We start from the raw sequence: 11,473 nt of genomic DNA on the forward strand, positions 1-11,473 counted from the left end.
CATCTCGTTGCAGTACTAATAAAATTTCAAAAAGTTTTGTATAAAACACAATGTATTCATAAGTTTTCTGTGATTGGTGTTCAAATACTTTCGTGAAACACTCTTCCTGAATTAAAAATTCGTTCAATCAAATTAGTTGAGTTAAGGAAGTACACGGAGTGCCTAATAAATTTATGCAGAAGTTCGTGCATGATATACTTGCAAATACATAAAATGTACCTACTTGAAGTGAAACTCTTTAATGTAGTTTTGCTCTCTGATCGTATCTCAGACACTCATATAAGTTAGTAGATATCATATTAATTAGTATAGATAAAAATGCAATATAATTTAAGTCTAATATAAAATTAATCCCGTCGAGACACCCAAGTTGAGTGACTTTAAATGTGGGTGTTAGAGCGATCGAAATACGTGTCTCCAGCCACATTCTCCAAGTTTATATAGATTTTATGAAGTGTCAGCTATTCATCGCAAATCAACATTAAATTTGAGTAATGTTCCTTATTTCGCTGTAACTTTAGTAGAACAGTACTTAATTCCAAGACAAGACAAGGAGCTATGACAAGAGCTAAACAATCAACAGTAGAGAAACATTCTTTCAAATGTAACTGATATTTGATTGAATATTGTCAAGTGTTCAAATATTTACAGACAGTAAATATACAAGATATAAACTATTTTAAGTAGAATGGTACTAGAGCTAGACAAAAGTCTACGTCGATTAGTTTCTCGAGAACAATTTTGTTTTAAACAAGTCATTTCAAATTTTAAACGCTTCTCCTTCTCTTTCTCTTCTCTTCCTTTTCTATCCTTTCCTCCTTCATTATGCTCAACGGAAATTGCTAAAAAATGATACAAAATAACTCAGGTCAGCCTTAGATCGTTAGGAACAAATTACTAGACTGAAATGAATGTGCCTTTTATAAACGTAAAGTGCGAAACACTTAATGCAGGCTATTGTACTATAGATTCGAGAGTCTTATATGAAAACGAATATCGATATACATACCCAAAAATATTCTTTATGTACACGTATATCTTTTGTATCGCATTGATTGTAATATAGCGTTGTTTATTTCTCTTTACAGGTCGCGAGGAGTACAGGGATACTATCACACTTTGTCAATCTAAACATAGTTATACCAGAAGCATTTATATTAGGAAGCGGTGAACATCACGTGGACGTAGGATCCATTATAAACCTCGTATGCATAATAGAAAAGGTGAGAACCCATTTTAATCGCGTTTTATTCATTCCATCGCTATAAATATTTCCATTTTTCAACGTCTTGAAATGATTAATGCGGTTTTATTCAACTTTTCGTACAAATACCTGGTACCAGCCATCTGCGCATTTCTTTCATCGTACCGGCCTTCCAACGTCACTGTAATGGAAACACGAATTTTATCGTATGTAATAAAATACACGTCTGTCGGGAAAATGTTATATCAGGTACCATTGATACGTGAAAATAATCGTGTCGCTGATATAGGGAACGACCATGAATAAAGCCACGCCGTGTGCAGTCCATCCGCTTAACGAAGGTACATAGAAACGTACAGCTTGCAGTTCGTGGGAACATTGAATGTACCTTCATACCGGCGTAGAGCGGAAAAACCTCTAGTGAAATAGGCACAGCTTAGTCACGAATACAAGAGTGGAAGTGCATTAAAGCAGCATTGCCGGCAGCCGCTGCAAACTCGACACTATCGGGAAACGAAAATAAAGTGCGCCGTTTTTTACCCCCCTCGCATCTGCATGCATGCGTGTGTATAACGGGTCTCAGAAAGACAGAAAATCATGCGTCTTAAATCTTAAAATCATGAGTCTAAAAGGAAACAGGGCAGAGTCGATATCTTAAGACTACAGTACTATGGATACCTGTAGACAAACTGTCGTGACAAATACTTCAGCGTAGTCAGATAGAATGAAACAGAACTATTGGAAGGTATTTGGATGATAGTTGGAAGGATATTCGACTCAAGTTAAGTAATTTGCCTTGTAATTCAGCAAATTTGGTTGTAAACAATTTATAAGCGACCTACATTTCAAAATAGGCTATTTAACTCGATGGCGTGATAGACAGTGACACTAGTCATGTAAATTGGATATACATAATTATGTAACTTCTACTCGTCAAAAGGAACGAAGTTTGTTCGAATAATATTAATCTTCGTTGCAATTATCGTAATTCAATAACACGCGTATATTAATCTTCAACAAATTTCCAAACTCGATCTCGAAAACGAGACGCCATATAAAAAAATTCTTGTTCTATGTCTTGGACTTATTTTTTCCCATATAATCACCTTCCAGCCGATTGTATTACGATTACTGAAACATCCTGTAGATTCTCATAGAAGCAGTTACATGGCTCTTTGTTCGTTCTTGTTTCATTTGTCGGAATACGCATCTACTATATCTAACCATAGCTTAGCTCGCTTCCCTGTGTCTATGGCGATACCGAGCAAATGCATCTAAGAAATTCTTCCGTGCGAAATTGATGGTATTAACTAGAGAGCAATATGGCTTCCGAGGGAAGCACCCTATAAGAAGATACGGTATTCATAAGTACATTATATATCGTCTTAAGATAATCTCGTGCATGTGAACTCGGCAGAAATAATGTCGAGACATCGTCAACATGGTCGACGAACGTTCGAAACAATTCGAAACGATTTGAAACGTCTCGACGAAATCGTTGAATCGGGAAACCATTTGCGTTTCTCGTGCGAGCTGCGGCCGGGATCGAGTCACTGGAAAGGACGTCTACTCACGTTCCACGAAATTCGCTACAAGTGGCTGGCTTCGACGTCCTATTTCACTTCGTGCACTTCACAGGGGTAAATGTCGCACGGTTCAGACACCAGACGCGCATCGGAAATGTTTCGCGCAACGCCGACGCGATGTTTCTTCTTTTTTGTTCTTTTCGAGCAAAGAACGAAAGCCGAAAAACGTGTCCCATTCGCGTCCAGGAAAAAAGTAATACTAAACTGCATGTCGCTGCATCGGCATCCATCGATCGTTTTGGCAATTATCTCGGCTAGACTTAATTACGCTAGGTGACGACCAGATTTTTGTTGGTCCTCGGTATCGGGAATCGATACGAAACGCTCCAGAACGCATTAAAATGACATTTCGATTGTCGCAAAACTGAAGGAATATAAAATACAGTTCGCTGGAGATTTGTCATCATCTTTTTAGTAAGATTTTTTTGTAAAGTTCAGAGATATTCATGGAAACTATTTTATGCGTTTCACGACGCCGTCTCGTATAGCACATTGTCAGTATACAGCAACTACTATTATTAAACAACGTAATTACGTTACTCTTAGTATTTAACGATCGTTTGACTAACAATCTTTATAATGAAAAAGCCAAAGTTGTAAAGTAAATCGCAAGTTGTGAATTACAGGTTTCTTCTTTACAATTTTATAATCTGACAATTCTTTCAAATCGGTCAAGGAACTTATAATTTGCAAAATCGACTTGTAAAATTTCATTTATTTTTTTATCAAACTTAATATCGTACAATGGTTCTTATTAATGGTGATACCTGATCGTTTATGACATAAAGTTTCGCTAACGGCACTACACAGCTCAATCGAGTGCGGCAGAATCCCCAAGAAAAAATAATTTTCATAGGTAAATATTATTACGAATTATTATATTTGAACTTATAAAACGATGTAGAAAAATATCTGGCTATACAGAGCGCCAAAAGCGACAAATTAAGAAAATTCTAATAATTATACAACGAATGACGCTATTTATAATTGCGTATACGCGCATTTATTCGAAAAATTGTTAAATCAGTATGTTCATAAAATATATTTGACAGGAAATGTTCGTACGTCGACCGTATATCGTTGAACGTCAAAAAATTCAAGAAATGCGTACAAGGGAAAACAATGCTTTGATGAACGTTCTATAGTAAAGATTTATTTTCACCATTTCAGAGTCCAACACCGCCGCAATATGTTTTCTGGTATCACAATAATCGAATGATAAATTACGATACTACGCGAGGCAGCAGCGTAACCGTACAAACCGATTCCAGCTCGACTCAAAGTCGACTGACGATTCACCATGCGGTGGAATCGGACACAGGCAATTATACGTGCAGCGCCTCGAATACCAAGCCGGCATCCATCTATGTCTTTGTCACAGAAGGTATAATTTTTAAAGCAATAAAAATATTTTTTCTCTGTAAAAACAAAATAATTAATTTCCCTTTTCGTTGCGAAACTTTTCTTGCGCAAGCTATCTGCAGTAAAATTAATTTTCTTTTTCAATGAAATTTCATTTCGATTCATTCTTAAAGAGAAGATGTATTGTAATACGACTCTCTAAACAAATGCTCTCACTAATTGCGTTACTTTAAACGTTTCAGGTGACAAAATGGCTGCGATACAGCGCCGCAAGACGTCGGCCGCCGAGAAAAATTTCTGTGAATTGCTAGTACTAATTGTCACCATTGCGATAGAGGTCGTTTTAACGCGATAAGCGTTTCTCTTCGATATGTCCATAATTATTATACCGTTACTTCCGTTTGTGATAGATAGGCTACTATTCTGCGATTTTAACCCTCTATTCACACTTTCCTTCTTTCCCTTTTAAAAGCTGAAGACATCGTCGTACCACGCGATCTTTTATTTCTCTCTTTGTTCATCCTTCCTAATCCTTTGTCTCGTTATCTCTATTTCCATATATCATCATTGTCATCTTTGTTTCTCTTCTTCTTCTTCTTCTTCCTTTTGCTCTTTCTTTTCTTCTTCTTCTTTACTACGTTCAATTAGCCGCGATCGAACAATCGTTAAGTCTTATCATGTTTTTCTTCATGATAATTTTTTTCTTTTCCGTTTCAACGCCGAGGTTGCCGCCGGCTGAATCATTTCGACATACGAGATTTTCATGGTAGATCGTGTCCATGTGTTCACCAACACATGACCGAAATTATAAAAATACTCGCGAATAATCGCGATTTCTCTCTCTTTCTCTTTCTCTTTTATCTCTCTTCCTGTCCATTCCCTAACTTCTGGTTGCGTCTGTCACCTTCTGCAGAAGTATAAAATAATTTTAAATAACGCAAATTCTTTCCTCCCGCGAGAGGACAACGTTCCGGAAAGTCAAATTCTCCGTGACGGATGAACGAAACGCGTGATGCAAAGTCACGCGAGATACGTATCGAACAGAAGCACTGTCTTAGTTAATCCTCCAAGGAACGAATCAAGTGCAATAAATTTAAGTACGTATTATAAAATATAGAATTATATCGTTGACGTTCGTAACACGCTCTATCCTTGTTTATCATAATCTTGTTTTCAGCGTGAGGTATTCGTTATTAAACTACATTTGAAAACAAAAAAAAAAAAAGACAAAAATCTGTGATCGTGTCAGTTTTTATATAGCGATAAACTGTTTTACAGATTTCATTGTTTGTACGGCGTACTTTACCATCGAAGTCTTTTCGAAACCGGCGGCACACATCGTTTCTCGGTAAAAAAAAAAAAAGAAGAAAGGAACGAAAATCAATTAGTCATGATATTCCTCGAAAGCAATATGGATCCATGGATCGCGTCAAGTTAGGTTTACGTACCGGGTTTATCTTCTTAACAAAATTACAATAGATCCGTTTGATGGTCGTGAGCAACAGTTCTACGTCGTGGCAGTTTTCTACAAAGTTTTGCGCCGCTTTCGTTGAACGAACGACGATGAGATATTACGGCAACAGACACGAATTAATCAAAAGGCGGTGGGTGAATTAAAGTTTGAGATTGACGGTGTTACCGAGTGTCGCAACGAATTTGCGGGGCTTTACATACCTTTCAACAACCTCCGGCCCTTCCGGTTCGATTCTCGTTCTACGTTCTTGTAATTAATCACCTCTCAGGACGTTTCAATTCCACTTTATCCGACGCGAATCTAGCCTACCTTTTGTAGTTTCGTACATGCAACCTGTAATCGCGAGATCGATACTCCATGTGTGTACTTCTTGCGTTCTTCTTTGTGATTAATATCGTTTCTACATATACATGTTATTACCACGACAAATATTGAAGAAATTTCATCGTTTATGAATAATTTGTGTTATTTTTCAAACATTTACTCGAGATTTTTATGAACGATCGAGATCGAATATAATGTTATATTCCTAAGTGTAACAGCCGAGGTAAATAATATAGAGTTTAAAACAATGAATGTAAAATGTATCGATACGGTATTTCCAACATATCGACGTCGTTTCTATTTCCGTTTTGATTTTGAAACGCAACTGCCAAAATTCAGTATTCCATGCCAACTCATCCTAAGGTGCTGCTACACGAATAACTGTACAAAATACTATATACTTTTAATTATTCTTCGTTTTAAAATAAGCCTTGGATAAAAAGAAAAGTATTGCGAAGGATAAAAAGAAAAAAAAACCTCGACAGATTTTTTTACACGATTTATCACTAACTTTCGACTTCCTAGTAGAAACTGTTGTACACTTACCAACATTTCGTCTGCATTTGACAATGATTTTTAAGCAGCACAGAACGACGTTACATATCGTGAAAAACTAAATCCTTGCCATTGTTCTGAAAAGATAAAAACCCAATTAAGAGAGAGAAAAAAAAAGAAAAGACGAAGGAAAGAAATAGAAAGTCGCGTAAATGGAAAAGCTTAAATGCGGACGAAAGGTTAAAAACAGGGATCAAACGACAAGTATTATACCTAGAAATGTAACAGGAGATGTTTGATAAAATCCAGGGCAAGCGAGAAACTGCCATATTGTTTGACGTAGCAAGACCTTCGGGCTGAAACGTTTCATAAATTTCGATTTTACAACTGTTCGAAACAAATCTGCGTACTAGTTAGAAACTCTGAATATATAATACATATATATATATATAACGAAGTTTTCTTATTCCAAGTAAACGATTCACGTGAACAGGATCGCGTGCGTATCGCGTGACACCGCTATCGATTGAATAAAGAAACGTAGAGGATGAACGGGGACTAAGGGAAGAAAGCATAATAAAAGAAGCCAGGACACACGAACTCTCGATTCGATCGATTCATTCATTCGCTTCCTTGCTTTCACATTGTGTATCCATCGTCGTAAAAATTATTTGCAGAACGATGCCTTTCCCCGAGAAACTTTTCCATTTCATCTTTTATGATTTAAAAAAATCCCATTCAACTTCGAACACATCGTTCACGCAATATTGAAGTATAAGAGAGACCTCAGAAGCTAGTCGATCGTAACTATTTAATAACTCGGATCACGATTTATGAAGCTAGGCTAAACTAAAGAAGAGAAACGATATTGTATGCGTTAAAAAAAATGAAGAAAATGAATAATCGAAGGAACGATAAGTCTTTGAGAACATTCTTCGATACAGTTTTGCCTGAATCTTCTAGAGGATAAACGAAATACAATACAAGTGCGAGAGAAAGAGAGAGCGAAAAAAATATTATCTTGATCTCTTTCGAAGTAAGCAACAAGTTTAATAGAAACATAAGATCAGTAGGATAATAAACGATAAGACTTTAATACTCGAAAACAATTCGATCGCAATTTTACGCGTTCTGCGTGTACATCTCAAAACATCGATAGTGTATCTGCCATAGAAAATCTCTGTGTACTTCAGCGTCGCACTGTATACAACTTCATATAATGTTTTTATAAATTAAGTTTGTTGTATGAAAATGGAAGGAAATCGACACGTTATCGGTAATTGAGTATCATTCGATTCGTTCCTTTTTTTCTTTTTTTTTTTTTTAATTAAGATAGGCGTTTGCGTAAATCGAAACACCGACACACGTATACACACACACATACAAACACATGGTGAATGAAAAGACAAAAAAAGGAAAGAAAATTTCGTACGTTGCTTAACGTTCGCCCGCCTTCTTACGAATCTTTGTGTCCTTTTATTTCGAACATTTATCCGCAAATCCGTTGAAACTGAATTTTAATAAAATCCACAATATAAAATATCGCCTCTTTAGTGTCTCTGTATTATGCTCTGTCGAATTTTCATAAACCGGAACGATAGAAATCTTGAAGGAGGGAGAAGGGAAAGAGAGACGAAAGAAATAGAATATGAGAAGAAAATGAAAGAAATATAGAAGTATATCTCTGAACCACCGTAGCAATTGTCTTCGTTAAGGTCTCGATGACAATATCTTTTAGTTCCGTAATAAATTACCGAAGTCTACACGTGCGTGTTCGTGCGTGCGTGGTTGCATGCGTGTAATATAAGTCTGATTATTATAAAAGACCAACTACGTCGTCCTAATTATAAAACAGATACAGCTCGTTTGTAGATGGTTCACGATCAAAGAAAAATTTACGTGTACAAGCGGAACATATACGTATATATAATATATAAATATATATATATAAATATAAATATATAAATATAAATATATAAATATATTATGAAACGTAAGAAGATCATCGAATGTGAAAAGAATAATTAGATAAAAGAAGAAATTGATCGTCGATTAATAACTTTATCATCAAAATTGACCTGCATCTCAAGGATATACCTACTAATACAATACCTACTAATTTTCTTATAATCAATTATCAAATACGAGTATATGGCAATAAGCAACTGTGGTAAACCGTCTCCAAACTATCAGAATCATTCAGAAAGAAGAAATTTCCTCGCGACGACGCTAAAACCATAGGGAAAAGTGTACGAAACGGTTTCATTCGATCGTGTCAAACCAAAGTAAAGCCGATCAATAAACTTATAGGAAAGCGTTTCTTTTTCACAGAGGGACCGTTCAGTTCATTCGTAAATCAATACGGAAGACGCTGCACGTTTTCCTGACGGCTTTACTTCCCTTTGACGTTCATCGCCAAACGAAAAATACCAAAGAAAAAGAACGATCCGTCGATATTCAATGACCTTCCTTGTGATCTGGCGAACCACCGAAGACGAGTTCGTTCAAGAGAGATCTCAACGAACCTGAATAAAGTTGCAGAATCCTTAGCCGATGTATTCTGCGGCGTTCATTGGCGCAGGAGTTCTTAACTTTCTCTTAAGATCCCGGATCCCTTCAACCAATTCAATTCACGACGATCGCCTCTGTCTTGATTCAAGACACTCGCAGAAAAAGAAAAATGAAAGAGAACGATTCAACGACATTGATCGAACTTTAATTGTCCTTTCTAGGTTGTCGGCAATGGATTGATAAAATATAACGGGTAGAGATTCTATGTTTAAATTGTACCATTATCCCTGCATCCCATTTGGAACCCTATTTCTTCCACCTCAGGGGAACGCCAGGACATTACTGGTTAAGAACACTTGCATCCCATTTGGAACCCTTTCTCTTCCACTTCAAGGGAACACCAGGACATTTCTGGTTAAGAACATTTGTATTATCCTTCTGGAGAAGAAAAGGTGAGCTCATGATTTCTTCTTTATCCAAAGATACACTGGTACGATAGTATTTTCTCATTATTCGTGGTACATTACTTGAGTTCAGTATTCGAAGAAATTAATTAAACTTGCGTTGTAGAGAAATGAAGAGAATATTCAAAGGAAAGTTCAATCATATAAGGTTTTGTATTCGAATAAGTATTCCATATTATATCATACAATATTATCCTTTGTTTTTTTTTCTTTTACTAATTTCTTTACCTCTCTTATTATATTTTTTTATTATTGAAATATCATAAAATAAAAAATATCTCACGTTGCAGCACGTAAATGTTCGACAATTTAAAAATAGCAACAATGATTCAGAAAACTCTTCGTCATAATACTTTTCAACTTTCCGGTGAAAAAAAAGGTGTAGTACAACGAAAAATGAATAAGTTACTTCCGATGGTAATATTAAATGAGATACCTTTTTGTATTATTTATGTCGAAGTGGCACAATTGTAATAAAATATAAAACATCTTTTTAAACACATAATAATAGTAGAACGAATCTGTCATCGAAATATTCGAGTAACTTAATATTTTAACCAGTCGTAAGATATTTGATTAAGCATTCTTTTTTTAATCGATCGGTATAAAAATAGTTATATTGAAAGCAAGAAGTATAATTATATCGGCAATATACTACGAATCAAAAGTATTCAGTTAAATTGAACAATAACAAGATGAAAGTTTCTTTCATTAACTCTAACAATATTAACAAAGTGATAAAGAATACAATCTGTCAATAAAATTAAAAAAAAAAAAGATAGTAACATCAAAACACCACAAATGGAGATCTAATAATCATGTTGGATGGAAAAAGTTAAAATATATGGCTGTTAAAAAATTTTTCAAATTAAAGAAAATCTTAAGAATACTGAAAAAAGATTAAAAAATTGTGATGGAAACAGATATATTGAATAAAAACCGAGCATTTCAAAAAGTATTTTTAGATTTATTACAAAATTGAACATTGGAGTATACTTATATACACAGTATACATAATTCTTAATTTTCATACATCACATGATATGAACTAGAAATTTGAGTTTTTAGAATTCCATTAGAAATACGAAATCAAAGGCAGAGCAGTATTAAATCAATAATTTTTAACTATTTCGACCTTTTTTTATTTAGTGACCATCGCTAACAAATAAATTTTTCTGTACCCTTTAAAATTAACGAACATTGTATCATAAAAAAGTAAAAAATCTAATAAAAAGCGTAGATTCATCTATCATTCGTTGATGCAAATCTTTTCAGTAAAATTCAATATTACTATCCCATAAACATTTGATGTATAACAATAAATACATTCTGTAAAATATTTATTAGACATGGATCGCTATCAGTTTTTTTTAATGAAATATAAAAAGTGGATATATTAAAATACGTGATTATTTTAACAAAGTGTTTTAAAATCTGTCTTATGATGTATGTATGGTAACCCGAGATGAAAATCATTATTGCATGATAAACAAATTTGAAAGTGGTCAATAATCTAATTGTTCTACAAATTTTAGGATATATGATTTGTTTTAACACTAAATTAGGATGATATATAGATCACTATAGCGATACTTCAAATTAATTTTTAAGAACTTAAGTAATAAATTCTATTTAATGATTCTCTCAGTAAATGTTTGCAATCGTGTATAAGAGCAACGAAAATATTTCAAATCAATAAAAACATAATTCATTGCCTACATATTTGCTTTAGTTTTTTAAAATATTTTTATTTTCTTTCAATTTTTATCTTTGGCAAACTTCGATAATTCTATTATTAAACGCATAATCAGATCACATATAATTATCTAATTTTAAGGTCCCTTTACTCTTATCCCATTACTCATGATTATATTTATGTAATTTTATTGAATAAACAAAATATTGTAAATTGATTTAACAGTATGCAACATGTTAATCTACATATAAAAATCTGAAATATTCACTGCATATGCTAATTTATATTCATCTTTTGATTAACTTAAAACATATTGAAAAATAAGATCACTTAAAATAACATTTGTATTACTGCTAG

At 34.2% G+C, this 11,473-nt stretch overlaps 1 protein-coding gene across 6 annotated transcripts in view; it reads left to right on the top strand.

Annotated features, from left to right (window-relative positions):
- Positions 1-7,332, top strand: part of LOC117236355 (hemicentin-1) — a 110,203-nt gene extending 102,871 nt beyond the window's left edge. For 5 of the 6 annotated variants that reach the window (XM_033499227.1, XM_033499253.1, XM_033499237.1 and 2 more), the window contains 3 exons: positions 1,089-1,223; positions 3,961-4,174; positions 4,395-7,332. In XM_033499227.1, the coding sequence (XP_033355118.1) occupies positions 1,089-1,223; positions 3,961-4,174; positions 4,395-4,507 (462 nt within the window). In that variant the 3' untranslated portion in view covers positions 4,508-7,332. The remainder of the gene's footprint in view (positions 1-1,088; positions 1,224-3,960; positions 4,175-4,394) is intronic. The other variant, XR_004493847.1, reaches the window with a different exon arrangement.
- Positions 7,333-11,473: the final 4,141 nt, after the last annotated feature.

Source organism: Bombus vosnesenskii, unplaced genomic scaffold, assembly GCF_011952255.1.
Source record: "Bombus vosnesenskii isolate JDL3184/JDL3185 unplaced genomic scaffold, Bvos_JDL3184-5_v1.1 scf7180000013264, whole genome shotgun sequence".
Classification (NCBI taxonomy): Eukaryota; Metazoa; Arthropoda; class Insecta; order Hymenoptera; family Apidae; genus Bombus; species Bombus vosnesenskii.